Genomic DNA, 18,417 nt, shown 5'->3' with positions numbered 1-18,417 from the left:
GATGTGTTTAATTATTGAAGGTGCTCCTAATTTTGCCATCATTGCAAATCAGGTTAATCCCTCTCTCTCTTGTGGAGCACATCATGCAATTACCTTAAGATAAAGTTATCTGGAAGGAAAAAAAATGAATGGCGTTGCAAATCTTTCAAATGTCCTCTCTGACTGTCTGACTATATGAACAGAACTGCTGCATGTTTTCCAACAAACTTCTAATATAATCTCAGTTTGTTGGCCAAACCTTACTTATCACTGACCCAATTAATACAATTTTGTCATTAAAAGGTTTCTAGGAATAATCTGTCATCGAAAGATTATATCCCTAAACTTGTATCAGATATCCCTCAAACTGTTCACATTTCTCCACAACAAAGTGAGTAGTCAACACATGCTATCAGTGAGTTACTTCTTTTGCAGGTTTGTAGATGCCCATTATGTTACGTGTTTAAACTGGCGATTGTTTCTCAATAAGTGAAAAACAGGTTAAAAGAGACCACGGTCTAGTTTTACACCTTAATGTGAGAACAAAGCAGCACCAAGGAGGAGGATGACTTCAAAGGCAGAAACACTGAAATAAAATGAGAAAAAGGGTATATAATCCCATGGAGCTATATTTAGACTCAAAGCAGGACAGTGATCAAGAAGTTGGAGGTTTGAATCCCACCTGGGAAAGTCGGTGGGGCAGAAAGAGGATGAAAAAAAGGGAGGCAGAGAGGACGAGATGAAAGGAACAGATGGAGAGGAGGTGGCTGAATGGAGATGAGGAGAGGAGGAAGAGGGAAGAAGGAGAGCGGAGGACGGTGAGCCGTTGTATTATTTATTGTACCGAGATGTCATGAAGTGAAGCAGCGAACCATTGGTCCATTAGGAGCTCTGTCGTTCCTGCTGCTGCTGCTCTTACCCTCTATTTTGGTTCTGACTTCTTTCTAAATACGGAAACATGACTCAATTCATCCTTAATCCCTTCACTTAACTTCTCCTTGCTTGTGTCTGGTACTGCGGTGCATGTCTGCCAGTCTTCTTCGTGCATGGCAGTAGTTTGGGAGTGAGAGAAATTGTTATATCCAGATTTGTACTTTAACAAAAACTTAACGTAAAATAATCATGAATTCAAAAGGAGTTTCCCACGCAAACATAGCAAACATTATTATTTTATTTCTTCTTAAAACCGCAAGTAAAATTTGACTAAATAAACTGTTTAAAAACCAAGTTAAAGGTCATCTTACTGAAAGGTGTCAGTCCTCACATCCCATTCTAAATAGCAGTATACTCTCCCAGCTTGTTTGCTCAGTACCCTGATCAATGATATTTCTGAGCGATGTATGAATATCCAAGGCTACCAGACCCACAATGAAGGACACAGTTCCATAGAAAGTCATCAACCACAGAAAGACCTCGTTCTGACAGACTGTTTTGACAATTCCAAGTATAAAGTTAGATCTTTTACATTCACTAGTGCAGTGGTTCACGTTTTTTCTTCGGAGCCCCCCGAGATGAGAAAGGTTTCAGTCTCTTCAGGAACCTTCAAAATGTAAGTGATCAGCAGTTTCTTTGGCCTGCTCCGAATTACATTAAATTGCTGTTTTGTTTTGTTCTGTTTTTTTACACGTATCAATTTATTAAAAGCTGGCTGATCCAGAGCTGGCCATGATCACTGGTGGCACCCAGAAGAAGATCCTGGAGCTCTGATTGGGTCCCGCTGCACCCGCAGAAGAGGAATCAAAAATGACTGTGCATGTGCACGCATGTGTGTGCGCGTGTGTGCGCATGTGTGCATGTTGGGTGGTGCACACAGGTCTTGCACAATGTGACATCTGCTCCTTTCTGTTTGCACTATTTTCAGATGTTGACCAGCAATGCAGCTGAATGGACCATAGAAATTGTTGTGACACACACAAACACACACTGTGCACATACACCCACTCTCACTCACACACACACTCACACGCAAGCACGCACACACACACGCAAGCACGCACGCACACACGCCCACACACACATACAAACAGACACACAGATGCCAAGTGGATTACATACATTATGATCACACTTGCACATTAGTATGCACTCTTTACCATGTTAGTCACCTATAATTACACACACACATGCACACACATGCACACACATGCACAAACATGCACACACATGCACACACATGGGAAGTGTGCAAACACACTCCCACAGGCAGGTTGACGAGGTGACTGCGGAGCCACTTCAGGGTGGATCACTGTGCCTCGGACAACATGAGCTGACGATGAGGATGAATTAAATCAGTTTAGAGTTGATACGTGCAGATGTGTTTGTTCTCTGACCGAGTAAATCCAAATCAGGCTTGGTCATCATCTGGCAGCTGTGGACGTTAAGTTTGTGGCCTTTATTCGTCAAACACTTTACAGAACATTATAAAAATTCTGTGCTTGGATCAAAATGTTGTGTCGCTGTTTCTTCGCTCCATTACCTTGTGCCTCTCTGGGTGTCTCCCATCAATTTGCAGATTGTTATTCTCCTATTTATTTTACTCGGTGGACCAGAGAGCAGAGCGAACTATGAGTGTGATAATAGAGAGCAGTTAAATGATACTAAAAAGTAACTAGGATGAGGGGAAAAAGAGGTAAATATGAGCATCTTTAAAAGATGTTACATAAACATCAACAATCTCTTACTCGACTCCTGAGGCCTCCGTGACCTGAGGGTGCAGACGACGGCTTCTATAATGACCAATCAGCTCTGTGGGAACTCATCGTACATGCACACATAATTGAAGACGTACACACAGAGAGTGCCGTGAAATTAGCCGCGTTAACCTTTTGCCCGTCGTGGCATTTGAATGAGGCAGAGCGAAGCGTCTGACTGTGAGTCTGAGTGAGATGACATTATGGTTACTATAGCAGCAATCAGAGTGCTTTATATAGAAACAATCACTTTGACTGTGATCTCCACTATGCGAGCAGCAACAACAAACCACCATGTCTTTTCACAGTGAAAAGCCATGATTTGATTACATGTTATGCAAATGGAGAGTACCTTCTACAGAGCGGCATGGAGAAGTGAAAGCTTTGTTGAAAATAAGGCATAAAAATCTCTTTGCGGCCGGCTTATGACTTATGCCTATATTTGGATTTTCTCACAGTCACATCCAATTTTCCCCTTTCTTCTCAAATGATATGCATTATTATTTTCATTGATGCTGTTATCATGACAATCACTATTCCCACAAAAAGATACAAGTACGGCTAAGTGAAGTTGGGTCCCGCTGAGTCATGTTACCTATACAGTACTGAATATTGAGGGATTTGAACTCGAGAAAGCAACCAGTCATAAATACATGAAGTAGCTCTCTACATTAGCCGCTGCAGAGAAAAGAAAAATGATGCAGAGCAGCAAACAGGTGACCAGACTCAACAAAAGCTGATTATTGTGTCAATGTTGGCCTTTTCGTGGCTCAGCAGGGATCTGAGTGCAAAATGTACTTTGGTCTCCGCAAGGTTAAACTGACTCATGCAGAGACGCAGTGTGTGGGCCCACAAAGTCACACACAGATTTAATACGGCACACAAACACACCTGAGCAGGCTTACTGTTGGGATTTTCCCTCCACATGTGCATAAACAGAACTCAGCAGATTATATGTCACAATCCCTAATCAGTGCTATTCAGATGTGCGTCGCCACCAACAAACACATATTCGCACGCACGTCCAGGTGGACCGGGCGCTGTTATCCTATTAATTGTTCCGACAGCTGAGAAAGCCTTGATGACAGAGTGGACAGAGAATTGGCCTCATTCACTCGTTCACTAACACCTGTTTACAGTGTATGAGTAAGTGTGTCCTCATGAGGAGGCTGTCTGTTGAGTTATCCAGACTTTTAAGCTGAAATAAACATTTAATCAAAGTAAAAAAAGGAATTAAGGAAGGGATAAAATGAGAAAATTGTGAATGTTGATGGAAAACAAAAACTTTGTGATGAAAGGCCAAACTTGAGAAGATAGAAGAGAGGGGGAGCAGAATAAACTGAGTGACTTCTTACATATTTCATTGCTCGCTCTCTCTCTCTATATATATATTTATATATATAAAAAAAGCCCTTTGTTAAATTATTGATAAATTGAGCAAGAACCACCTCCATGTTTCTCTCTCACACAGCATTCCTGTTCCTGTTTCATCTGCTCTGCTTTGTAAGACACATTCATTTTTCAGTGAAGACACTGGCTTGTGTTATGTCTCAGTGCATAGTGACCTATTAAAAAAAAAAAGAAAACTCATTAAAGAGAACATTTTTCTCCACCGAGACCCGAACAATGTCAATTTGGCTCCATTTACCAAGATGATGACCTTTGATCCATGCAATTTTGCAATAATACTTTTGTGTTAATGAAATTTTTGATTCACATTGTGATCACATACAAGGTGCTCATTAGTTCAACAAACATGGAGTTTCCCATGTCACAGGAGGAAATACCGCAGGCAGGTCTCGCTTATATTTCAAGTGTTTACCTGGCTATGGAGCAATAATGAGGGTCGATCCCTGCTGGGACGCTCACATTACACTTTGACCAAAAGCCTGGCTCGAGCTGCATGATATAGAGCTAAACATCAGACATGTGACAATGTTGTCATTTGATATTAACATAGTTTCTGCGCCTAATTTACACTGGTTGGATTATTTGTCGACTTGGTTGTTTTGAGTGTTTTTTTTTTTTTTATTGCTTTTTAGGTCTTGTCAATTAAATGTATTTTTTTTTTATTAGTATGTCACACACCATTTGTAGATTACTTGGGAACTGCTGAACTTTTCATTCACTATTAAACTTATGGGATTCAAATTTGCGGAGCATTACTAAACAATACAACTGATTGCAGTTCAGTTAGTTTCTGTAAACATCACAATAACGATAACGTTGCAATACATTGTACAACCCCAGCCTGGCTGCTGCCATTCTTAAAAGCCAGTGCAATGGCCACTACGGCAATAATCTCTGTATTACTATATTTATGTAAAAGCATTTTGCTATGATTGCAAATTCATCCTTTGGTGCTAGCAGGGAGAAGCCTTGAAGTCTTCAAGCTTTTAGATTTTTCTATCAAACTGGAGCTGATACTTCACCACAATACAAACCAGAGCTGATTCATTTTTTCTGGCTGATCTGATCCCACTCTGCCACGGCCTATTTTATCCATGTCAAGGTAAAACATGTTCAGAACCTGTTTGTTTATGATGTTGCAATCCAAAATTGATGATGGTGTATCTAAAACGAGAAATCAGACCCCATAAGACAGGAATTTAGTAAAAAAGTAAAAAAAAATTCTTAAATTGAGTATCTGAAAGTAAAGCAAACATAAAAAATGCATTTATCTGCTTTTCAATGTCTTTAATTTCTTTTAAACTAAAGCAAAAGCATACTTAATTCCTTGATGCAGCCCTGGTGCACCACTGCCGCATTATGAGCTCAGTATGTGCATGAGTTTACACCTAAAATTGCTTTTGTTTTTCCCTTGTCAAAACAAAATCAACATTTCTCTCGGCAAGGCATTAAGCCATTTAAGTTAATGAAGGTTTGATATTTGAAAAGGTGCAAAAATAGTATAAGAGGAGTTATTACGGTTTAAACATTTTGGGGGGATCATTCCTCAGGTGGCAGTTTCCACTTCCGCTCTTTGCTTCATGATGTTTCAACATGATGTTTTCACTTTTCTTTCCCTACTGTTCTGCTTAACTACTTTTTTCGTTGCGTGCGTGCGTCTTCCTTTTTGACTAGATGCTGCACATGAGTCAGATCTACATGTCTGTTTTCTTTCTCCGCGTCTTTCCACAGCTCTCTTCCCATCTGTTCCCACCTCTGCTTGACTCTGTATCATCCCACCTTCATATTCTTTCTACTCTGTATGGCTCCAAACCTCTCTCCAGCCATCTTCATGTGACCAAGAGTTCCTGAAATACTTTTTATTTAAAAAAAAAAAAAGCTTCTATTGAGTCAATCTGCATCATCAACTCCATGTGTTTCTGCCATAATCTGTTTTTGCCTATAGTGCTCAAATGGGAGTAAAAGTAAAGAAATTTGCTGTGTCATGGCCACCTTTGTTCTGAGAAACAAATGTATGTCGTGATTAGGAAATTCATGAGATGACTCTGCCTCATTAAGTCCCTCTAACTACGCTGTTTTTGATTCATTCACTTCTTGAGAGCTGCAGGCTTCAACCCACATCACACATAAACTCACAGCCATGCTTTATACATGTGAAGTCTTTACAGGTCTGCATGAATATGACGGTTAATGGTGATTTTTCACGGTCTAAATAACATTTTGACCACTTCCTTTTCTTCTCTGTGTCTCTGTGTTTTTCACTGTAGTAGAGGTAGTTATATATAACTCTGTGTATTATCTCTAGGTCCGTCTCGAGGCGGCCACAGCACATTACAGTACAGTGCAATGAGCAAATGTACTCCCCGCAGACCCTGAAGGCATTGTCGCTGCCTCAAAGGAAATATAACGTAAGTTATCCACAATGTGCTCGACTGACCGACTGACAGACATGCATCTGTGCATCCTTCGTTCCCTCTATATACCTCCATTTCTACATCTTCCTTTTTCCTTCCAGTCCTTATATAATCCCTCACTGGCATTTGTAGCATCCTTCATGTCTTCTTCCTCCCCACATTCTTCTCTTTTATCTACTGCTTTCTGTCAACTTTTCAGCCCTGAGCCTGCATCTGGATCAATAAAGAGGAGGTGAGAGAGCAGTCGGCCTTTACACTTGCTCCATTGTACCATGAGCAAAAGCACTTAAGAGAAAAGAAGGAACACATGACTGAAGAGGATGTCTGTGTCTTGTGATTTTGGTTCTCATTGCGTCTTTACCCTTTCTCAATCTTTTAATTTGGACCTTGGTATCTCTTCATTCCTTATACCTCTGTATTTTTCTTTAATGCCCTCCCTTTTCTCAGCCTTCATCTATCTCCATTTTGAGCTCTCTGTAGTTCTCTTGAAGTCACCTTTGTCTTTATAGCTCCTTTCTTCTTTTGTCAGTAGAAAGAAGTTCATAATGCCCAGACTCCCACTTGCTTGTTGAAGTATGACAGTGTTTGTGTTAGTGTCTGTCTTTCTGAAGAGAAATATATCAGGTCTGAGTGAACGATACAGAAGTTAATTCTTCATTCTTTCTTTCTTCAGAAAAGAAAGCTTTGAGAAGGCCAGAATAAAAAAGGTATTGTGTTTGATGCTGAATGGTTCATTTTTTTTGCTTATAGATGGCCTCATAGATGTTCCTACCCAGTTTATGGACTGAAACTCTTCTCAGTTTGAATGAGCTATAGCTGACTGGATCTCATTGTAACACAAAACTCCAAAATGTTTGTTCAAAAGACAAGAAAAGGTTTGTAATAAAGCAAAACGGAGAAAAAAAAACTGAAAATAAATTATAGGTCTGGAAATAAAACAACAAACCCCTCAGAGGGAAAAGAAAGATGAGTAGTTCATGTTGAACTGCATTGACACAGGAATGAATATCATTTTCTATTTCTGCTGAATGGCATCGATTGTCTGGCAAGAGATGGCTGTGTGTGTGTATGTGTGTGTGTGTGTGTGTGTGTGCGTGCATGCGTGCGTGCGTGCGTGCGTGCGTGCGTGCGTGCGTGCGTGTGCGTGCGTGCGTATTTCACCCTCCGAGGGCCCAAAAGCACCCATGTAGGGCCTCACATCTTTTTTCATGGATATGAGAGTGACAATGTGGTTTGAGAGTTCAGTTTACAGTTATTACAGTTTCAAGGTTCGTGTTGGACACTGATATTTTTGTTGGTTCATCACAGTTAAAGACTGGTTCGAGTAATGAGGTTAAAAATGCATTATGTTGATGGGAAGCCTTTAGAACAATAGTGCAAGTGAGATGTGTGTGTGAGAACAGTTATTATGACTGTGTAACAATATTTTGTAACTACTGCAGATACATTTCAGTATGCATCTACCTTCAGACATCACACACACTCTTTATCTTACCTCCACCAGATGTGGCGTGGGGTTGAAGCCACACAGGTTACACACTTGGCTGTGACACTGCGTACAGGAGTTGTAGTTGGGCGGGTCGGCGCTGCCGATGTTCAGGTCTGTTTTACAAAGAGGACAGTTCACTTTGGGTTTCACGGGCTCCGGCGCAACCACCGGTGCTGACACGGGTTCTTGTTTCTGGGGCCCTTTCTGCAAATGAGTAGGGATTTGCTGATGTTGTTGCCCTTGCAGTCCTTTTTGATGATGAGCAGGCGACTGCTGTTGTGACATTTGTTGTTGGTGGGGCATGGTCTGCTGCTGTTGCTTCTGGCTTAGCCCATGAGGTCCACCCATGGGACCTCCCATTTGAGCTGGCCCATGAGGACCTCCCATTTGACTCGGTGGATAAGAACCTCCCATTTGACTCGTTCTATGTGGGCCTTCCATTTGGCTCTGCACATGTGGGCCACCCATTTGGCCTGGAGCATGAGGACCACCCATTTGGCCCAGAGCATGAGGACCACTCATTTGGCCTGGAGCATGAGGACCACCCATTTGGCCCGGAGCATGAGGACCACTCATTTGGCCTGGAGCATGAGGACCACCCATTTGGCCCGGAGCATGAGGACCACCCATTTGGCCTGGAGCATGAGGACCACCCATTTGGCCCGGAGCATGAGGACCACCCATTTGGCCCGGAGCATGAGGACCACCCATCCCAAAAGGTTTGGTGCTGGGTGCTCCTTGTTGCTGCTTATTGTCTGGAGTTGCATTGCTGAACACCACCTTTCCTCTTGCTGGGCTGGGCTGGGTGGAGGCTGTTGGTAAGGGGTCAACATTGATCAGGGTACTAGCCTGATTGAGCAGCGATGCCCCGAAGCCAAACAGCTTGGTCAGACCATCCTGGGCAGAAGGAGCGGGCTGACTTTGAGGTCTGTGAGCTGGGGAGGATCCAGCACTTCTGGTCTGGTCATGGTGCCGGGCCATAGGCTGATGCATTGGAGAACCACGGCCCAAATCCGGCTGAGAGGGTGCCTTGGTCAAACCAGGGAGGGGAACAGCACCCGGGTGAGGAATACGTGGGCCCCCTGGCTGGTTTGGGCCTCCTACGGGACCTCCAGCAGCTCCTGTAGCTCCAGGACCTCTCTGGGAGTATGGATCAGACCTCATGCCCTGCTGAGAGGGACCAGTCTGAGACTGCAGGCCGCCAGGGCCCTGATGTCTCTGTAAGCCTGGAGAGGCTTGAGGCTGGGCCTGGGAAACTGGCTGTTGTGGATGGTATGACTGGGTCGGAGGCGGGGGATATTGCTGGGCCTGGGAGTATGGCTGGGCCTGGGAATAAGGTTGAGTCTGGCCGTAGGGATGTTGCTGCTGCTGCTGTTGATGATGCGGCTGCTGCTGTTGCTGCGGCTGCTGCTGTTGATGATGCTGCTGCTGCTGCTGCTGCTGGGTGGGCTGACTTCGTGCCAAAGGTTTGGCCTGTGCTGCTGCCGCCGGCTGTGTTGGCTGAGGTGCGGGCTGCTGAGGCTGGACAATGGGTTTGGCTTGATGGGACGGAGAGTGAATCTGCTGCTGGCTCTTCGAGCGAGGTGTGGTCATATCAATGCCAAGAGCCCTCTGCATCTGACAATTCAGACACAGCCATTCCTGGACCTGCGACAGAAAAAAGATATAAAGATGTGGTTACATTTCCTTGTAAAAATACAGTTTCCCCCCTGGAAAAATCATTCAGATCAGTTCAATCCGGGTTTTCATTTTCAAGAAGTATTTAAAGCCAAATCTGTTATTTGAATGTCAATTCAATAAATACAATCAATATTTAGCCTGACATATGTGCTATTTTTGCGATCACCATGGAAATCAAATATGATGTATGTCGATTTGAACAAGGCTTGGCAGCAAAATGTACACACTGAGTGGGTCAGTCAGTTTGCTGTGGTTATATATTTTTAGCACCGAAGCCATTTCAATGATTCATCCACCTGAATGCGATTGATTACTTGAAATATCATTGCTGACTCAGACAGGATGCCCCAGTGTCTGCTACATGGCCTCAATACATTCGTACAACTTCAAGGCTGCAGAGAGAATGCATATGGACGCCTCACATACAAGTAGTTCCTATTTCTTTGCAGGGAGAGCAAAAAGTGCAGTGAGAATGGCAGTAATCAACCCGAAATAGACGAGGAGGGAGCTAAATCAACCACAAATTGGCTGAAACTGCAACACTACATCTCTCTGTCTCACACATACACACACACACACACACACACATACACACACACAAATCAATCCACACGGCTAAACACAGGTATGCACAGAAATCAAGTGTTGACGCTAGTGAGACACAGACATATAGACGCAAACACACACAGACCAAATGAATACGCAACATCTTTCTGCATCTAAAAATAAGAATAAAGCATCACCCCTCCTCATTCTCCTCCTCCTCCTCTTCTTCTTCTTCTTCTTCCTCTGTCCTCTTCCTTCCTTCTCCTCTTCCTACAGATGAGAGCTGATACTCCCTCGTGTCCGGACCTTGCTTGGATCTCTAATTTCTCCCGACTGCAAAAACAGAGCTCCTCTCTCGGCTGTGTCAACCTGCTCTCGTCCTGTCTGTCCTACGGTAGCTTCGCATCGTAGCACTGCAACCCAGCTGCCATGAATAGTGCTATTTTAGCTCCTCTGCAGCCAGAGCAAAGCTAGTAAATCTCAGCACGTTTGAAGCGTTTCTCTCATTCCCTTCTCTTCCCACAATGCAATGCGCAAATGTACTGTATTACCCCGCCCGCTACTTAATTCACCCCACATTCTCTGATCCGGTGCTACAGGGCAAGGTGGCTCCTTGAATTTGTGAGGAAGATGTGGAAACATCCGGAGAGAAGAGGGGGAAAATGCCTGCATCAGTCACGTACCCAAACTAAGCAGTTCCTCCCACTGTGCTGTCCCAGCCTGCTTTGCTGCCTGGCATTTTCGAGCTTGACAGCATTACTGATCCCATGTTCTGTCAACTCAGCGGCTGCAGTCACTGCCTGACAAACCTCAATTCACCATTTTTCTTCTCTTCTACAACCCCCCCGCTCCTTTCCCCTAATTTTTCATGCTAATCCCATTTTTCTGTTCCCTCTCGGCTCAGGCTGAAAATGTAGGTCTCGCTCCTTGAATAGCTGAGGCGGATGGAGATTTGAAAGTCTAATTTTGCTGTGAAGACTCCTCCTACATTGTGCAGCCATAATTACATCTGATGAAGATGGCGAGAGGGAGATGAAGAGGAGGCTGTGTGATTTTAATGAGTCCCTGTCTACCCCTCTGCTTTATAAGCTACATCACAGGAGACACATGAAGGAATGAGGGATGCAGTGACGGATGGTGGGATGGGATAGAGCAGCGAGGAGCAGAGCAGAACAGAGCAAACAGTGGAGCAAAAGGAGTCAGCAGTTTTTTAATCCGCGCAGCTCTTCAGCTCTCATCATGTCAAGCTTAATCAACAGCACCGCAGCACTGAATAACCACTTCTCACTCTTCACTGAGGCTAAAACCAGCCAGTCCTCTACATACCTGAGGACCGTTGTAACAGGTGGAGAGCAATCTCATTAGTAGCTGGTAGTATAGCACAGTACAAAAATGAGCATTGTGCTGTAAATGTGGCTATTGAATTGCCGTGGATGATCCAAACTGGGGCATTGCGTGACCTGCGGGCCAAATGCAGTTCTTTAACGGTCTCTGACTGGCCCGTGTGAGACCATTGGGAAACCATGAGTCATATGAAAATTAGTGTACATAATTCACGCAATATAACTCGAGGCTTTATTTTCATTAACGTGACTATTTCTTGATTTTTGTATCTTTATCCATCTTCACTGTGATGACTATACACCTAACCCCTAACGGCTAACAATTCTGATCCTTCAAAGCTCGAGGCTTTAAAAGAAGTGTTCACAGCTGCTCATCCGATATCACAAGCAGAAAAGAGAGTAGTAGAAACTCTTGTGCTTTGGTCGTAAAAGTGTACATGCTTCATTGTTGGTATCTTAGGTTTTACCGATAAATAAAAGAACATGTAGCATAATGTTTTAACTCCACTGACCTGCTACAGCCACATAATGAACAAAAGCACCGTTAAAGGGAAATTTGCTTAATTTAAGTAAAAGACCATTTACTTAGATTTTGATATATAATTTTGTCAAATGTTTCTACCAACTTCTAAGTCAATACATACATGTAGATTCACATGGGCCTGGTGGATGGTTCAAAACTGATGACACTGTGGGTTTGTGTGACTTTGTGTTGGAGAGATTACATAGAAAATAACTTTGATAATCCATCATTTCAAATCCTGAAAAAGTGTTGAAAAAGAACGTCACAATTTAGAGGAAAATACAACACTAGTCCGGTTTAAATGAGACACAGAGTAGTTATGAATATTCACAGTGAAAAATGTGTCAATATTTAATGCAAAATACATAGTTTCCAATAAAATCAAAACATTAGGATAGACAGCAAGTGTACGTTGGATGTGGTTAACTTGAACGTAATTAAATATAATTTACTCTCATTTCATGCAATGTGCACATGAATATGGGTTTAATCCAGTTTTTTTTCTGTCCTGGTCTTGATGACCTCCATGGCATACTTATTTTAAATATCTCTTCTTTAGCAATATCTGTGTCTGTGCTGTATCTGTGTAAAGCAGATTTTGTGAGTATTTAGCTCATGATGTAAGGAGTACCAATCAAGACAATCTAATAGTATATCACGCAGTTCGAGGTATCAAAGTCTTCCTCAAACTGCAGCATAATGGTTGTGGTCATTGCTTGTGAATGATAAGAAATACAACTATCATGCAACATTTACAGGAAAGTAATGTTTTAAAATTACAACAGAAAATAATAGTAATGGCTTGGATTTATATCACGCTTTGTTCGATGTGACTCAAAGCACATACAAAAACCATTATTCATTCCCAGCAGTGGTGGTAAGCCACGTTGTAGCCACTGGGGCATGCTGACAGAGGTGTGGCTGCCAATCCGCGCCTACGGCCCCTCCGACCACCACAAACGTTCATGCACCATTCATACGAGGCAATGTGGTTGAAGTGCCTTGCTCAAGGACACAATGATTTGGAAAGAGCGAGATTTGAACCGCCAACCAATCAGTTATTGAACAACCACCTCTATCACTGAGCCACAGTCGGCCCAAAACTGAAAAAGATGATCTGAGTGCTCAGAGCAGCATGGAGAAAAAACTAAGATTGACAGGATTCAGTTACTTCTTACTTAACCTTTACCCAGCGGGTCCCACTGAGAAGAAAATTCTCCCCTTCAAGAGAAAGCCAATCAGAAAGCAGCATGTAGCTACTGACAGGTAATGCAATAAGCCACCCGGGAGGACAGTGGCATACTGAGTAAATGTAGAAAAACATCTTTACTGCAAAGGGCAGCGACGGCTCCGCGCTCATTTGCATTAAGTAGTAAAGATTCGGGACAATCTGTTTGCAGACTGGCCACCAACTCAGCAGGCTGAGACAAAATGCAGACAGACAACATCCGACATTGTTTATGAGCAGTCGCCATCATGTGACCCTCCGAGAGCCTTCGGGCTCTTTGAAGAGTGCTGACCTCTTAGTTGAAAGCCGCAGCTCTGACAGAGACTGATAAGGCTGTCACAACACAGCTTTGAAAGGTACGTGGACGACGATGAGCGTGCAGGAGTCACCTCCAGTTACAGGGCATTTAGTCCTGCCTGTGTACGCTGCACAGGCCTCAGTCAGTTGTTCTATGTGATGTGGAGGTCAATCTTAAGGTTCGTGGAATAATTAGTTGAAAATGTCTTTTCTGAAAAGGAGGAAAATGAGACCTGCTGTACTTCCCAGCAGCAGGAAATGTGATAGATGAATAATACCTGTGTGACTTTAAAGTATTCCCTCGTAATTCTCTATTCTATCATTTTTTTGTTTTTTTTTCCATGAATTGCTTTTAATATTTAATATTATTCAGGCAAACAAATACAAAAGTGATACTATATCAATTCTGAAAACTACGGTCACTTTTAATTAAATTTATTTCTTCATCCATTTGGAGCTGCACAGTTCCCCATTCTATAGGCAGTAACAACATGCTATGGCATGATAGGAACCATCCATTTAGTTATTTTACTAAATAATAAGCTCTCTCTTTTCCTGAACTTGATCTTTAATTTGATCTTAGTCAGGTTGAGAAAACATTGCAAATAATTCAGCAGAAATAAATGCACATGTAAACTCAGATATTTATGGATTAAACGCTTACATGTCCAACATAAACTGAGACTGGTATATTACTTTTTGACCCAGATTATATACGCCAGATGACAGATTGTTGTGTCATTTACTATTTGTATTTTGTATTATATCCTATTTCATTGCAATGCCTTACAATTTATTACTAAACTACATCTCCAAACATGTTCGCACGCAAACAATAAATGGATCTGTTTTTACTACATATAATAATTGGACAGTTATTTATGCAAATGCTCTCCAGTCTTATGTCTACTGTATCCATAACAATGATCTCATAATTGATAGTAGGGTTTAGTTAAAGCATAAAAGCTACTGCAATATGGCACAACACATGAACAATACTATAAAATACTGGATAAAAAACATGCACATATTAATATGTACATTTATATATGTGCCCATATGCACATATAAAAATGCTCCTTTTTAATATACATGCACATTCCTGCATAGTGCAGAAGATGACAACAGCTTCTTCATCTCCAGCTTATTGTAAGAAGCTCAGCTCTCCTCAAACCTGCAGGACTCTGATTTCCTCCCTCACATTTCAGTTCATTTCTTCCTCCATTTCTGTCTTTTTTATTACTGCGAGAGATTTTCTCACACACACACACACACACACACACACACACACACACACACACACACACACACACACACACACACACACACACACACACACACACACACACACACACACACACACACGAAGACCCAAGCTCTTCTGGTAAGAGCCATTGACCTGCAGGTCAGGTCTATCTACTCAACGAGATGAACTTACACACACACACACACACACACACACACACACACACACACACACACACACACACACACACACACACACACACACACACACACACACACACGCGCACACACACACACACACACAAAACCCTCTTAGATTCATTTGACTGAGGCTAAAGACGTAGGGGATTTTAAATGTGGGTTTTTCTCTGGAGTTCCAGAGAACTTGATTAAAAAAACGCCACTTTTGTCACTTCAATGATAAAATTGTAAAGTACTCTTAGTGAATTACATTGCTGAATGATCCATGTCAAACATCAAGAGTCAAGAGAGTATTTGTATATGCAATTACACATTTTGTTGATAATATTTTGCAGAAACCAAGCTAACCAAGCAGCATACTGAAAGTGGAAGCATAAAATACACCACTTATTCTGTCTTGAGCATGGAGAGGAAGACCAACTAAGCAAAGAGAACAAATTTAAAAGATTATATAAGCTGCCTATTGTTTTATTCACTGCAGTTTTAAATCAAGTGACTTCCCAGATAACAAGAGCAGAGACTAAAACAATTAAAATGGGTAAAATTGTGTGTCAACTGCAATAACAGTCAAAAAAAGCTGGAATATGATCGATGTAGCTCTACTTTTGTGTACACAAGGCAAAAGGAAGTTTCTTACGAGTGCGGTTCACTAATTCGTTATTAACTGGCCTGGAGACACAGATGAGGGAGGGAGGGATGAGAAGGGAGGATCAGGATTCAATCAAATAGCTAAAACAGTGTAGAAAAGGAAATCTATGAGGTCTTCCTCAGTGCCTGTCTTTCTCATTATCTCACATCTCCATATCTCTCTGAGTATCGGTGTTAATATCTCCTGATTAGGAAAACCAGCTAATGGGACACAAACCGAATGCAGCACCTGGTGCTTAATGTAAGCATCATTTATTGTACATTTCACAGTAGATTAGTGTTCTGTGAGAAGAAAATGACACAAAAAAAAAAACTGACGATCGGAGTCAAGCTGTAATAAAACTATAGAAAAATAGGAGGTGAGCAGAATTTGAGCAAGTCACTCCCCGTGATCCCAAACTGTTGATAAAAGGTTCTAAGACACACTTTCTCTGTTGTTTGGTGACACACACACACACACACACACACACACACACACACACACACACACACACACACACACACACACACACACACACACACACACACACACACACACACACACACACACACACACACGGCTTCTCCAAATACTCAACACAAATACAGAAACACACACTAACCTTTGGTCTGTCATCAGTAGAGAAAAAAACTATCCTGCCACTTTAAAACGCCATCACTGATGAACCACAGTCCATGTGGCTGCTGCACGCAAAGTGTGACATGGCTACAAACCCAGTCACACTGAAAGACACACACACACACACGCACACATGCATAAACATGGCAACCAGCTGCCGGCATAAAATATTCATGCAGCAGATCTCCAAAGGCTTGGACGCTGAACAGGTGACTTGTTCTCCTCATCATTTCACCACTTCATACTTCATCCTTCTAACACTATCAGCCATGTTTAATCCAGGAAATGCTTGTTTTTTCGGGGTAGGGATAAAGCTTTGGTGAGTGTGCACACCGCACTCCTCGGTCATCCTGCAGCATACTCCCTGGAAGCTGTCCAGTGCAACCAGCTCCGGTGCTCTGCTGCTGGCAGCCGCTGGAGCGTTTGGATGACAAGTGCCTCACTCAAGGACGGCTCAAAAGACTTAATGGACCCTCGCATGTGCGGAAGTGCAGCCACCTTGCAGTAATCCTGCAGTGATATCTCCTTTCATTAGACCACCTTTGCGAAGACATCTGTCACATTGTCGGAGCTGTTTATTTTAGAAATGTGATGCAAAATAAAGTCCAGTGCAGTTCATTCTGGTTGTACCTCGTAAATGAGAGCTTAGACAAAGAAGTACCTATTGTCTTTCCTTAACCCTTTTGGTCCTATTCTGTTGCTGCTGAGAGGATTTATCATATATACTTCTCAAAAGCAAAACTCTGATAGTGTCTGTGCTCCCTGAAAGTAGAGAACTAGGGTGTCGCACCCATACATAAGTCATCAAAGTGTCTCCCAGGACTTCTGCAGTATTACCATACAATCCCAGAGAAGATTCCCATATTTGTTACATGGCCTTGTCAGTTCAGTCAGAAACACACTGACTGTGTATTAAAAGCTGAAATGAACTTGAAGGAATGGTCAGAACCAGTCACTCATTTTGCAGCCATATAATTGTAATCATCAGAGGTTTAATCATGATTTCTGTGACACAACATGAGGTTATCACAGGGATTGACACAGTTCCCGGATATTTATTACATTTTCTTTTTTCCTCTGTCAAATAACATTTTATGAGTTGTTGAAATATGGCATTCAGTGGTTGTAATTTGACATAAGCCTCAAGCGGTTTCTATATCAAGTTTCCAGTGATGAATTAACCTCACATGCATGTTTTTAAACTGAGAGAGAACATGCTGGCTGAGGCGAGGCAGGGGTGTGGAATACTTCTCCATGGTACAGTCCTCCGGTATCAGTCCAACCTCTATGGAGTTACGGAAACATGTGCTTCACCTTATGCGAGCACTGCAAACCTTTTACACGTGGAAAAAACAAAGAAAAAGTCCATTGATCATTTTTATCATGACTTCTGATGAGTAAAACTGTAAGAGTCCAAAAAAGACCAGATGAAGCTGCACAGGGCGGAAGCAGAAGTGGGAGCTGCGTTTGAGATATACACTGGCTAAGATATTTTCTCACTCTCTGTGGAGAAACAGTGAAAAGACTAATGTAGAAATACACATGCGTCGCTTACAGGTTGCTGTCATTACATGAAAGTGAGTTTGAATTAACTCGCGATGAGCCGTAATTGGCTCAGAGTGGCCGGAAATGTCCCCTGTAATGTAAAGTAAATGAAGCCCACCTCAGGCATTAGAGGCTGTTTGTGGCTTGTTGCTGTGGTCGACTCACCAGCTGCTCATTTTACCTGTCAGGGGAATTGGTTGCAGCACATGCACATTATTGCTTATAGTGCGGACAACACTAACTACGCAAACACACACATTGTCTATTCATTACTTTACAGGGACTGAATTAAAAAGAAAAAATCTGCAGACTTGTAACATCAACCAGAGCTTCACCTAACATTTATCTCACCAAAAGTCTAATGATGATGCAGGTCTCCACCTGAAAATCTCCTCTTTTGCTTGTCCCCACAAATAAGATAAGTCCCCAGATATGTGTCCCCACAACACGAACAATTATTATCCACACACACACACACACACACACACACACACACACACACACACACACACACACACACACACACACACACACACACACACACACACACACACACACAC

The 18,417-nt window shown here is 42.4% G+C and overlaps 1 protein-coding gene across 1 annotated transcript in view; it reads right to left on the bottom strand.

The window, feature by feature from the left end:
- Positions 1 to 18,417, bottom strand: part of bsna (bassoon presynaptic cytomatrix protein a) — a 150,804-nt gene that overhangs the window by 73,675 nt on the left and 58,712 nt on the right. The window contains exon 3 of the mRNA XM_080470444.1: positions 7,989 to 9,629. Within this exon, the coding sequence (XP_080326570.1) occupies positions 7,989 to 9,629 (1,641 nt within the window). The remainder of the gene's footprint in view (positions 1 to 7,988; positions 9,630 to 18,417) is intronic.

This window comes from Lipophrys pholis (assembly GCF_963383615.2).
Source record: "Lipophrys pholis genome assembly, chromosome: 8".
NCBI lineage: Eukaryota > Metazoa > Chordata > Actinopteri > Blenniiformes > Blenniidae > Lipophrys > Lipophrys pholis.
This window is presented reverse-complemented; position numbering and strand designations above follow the sequence as displayed.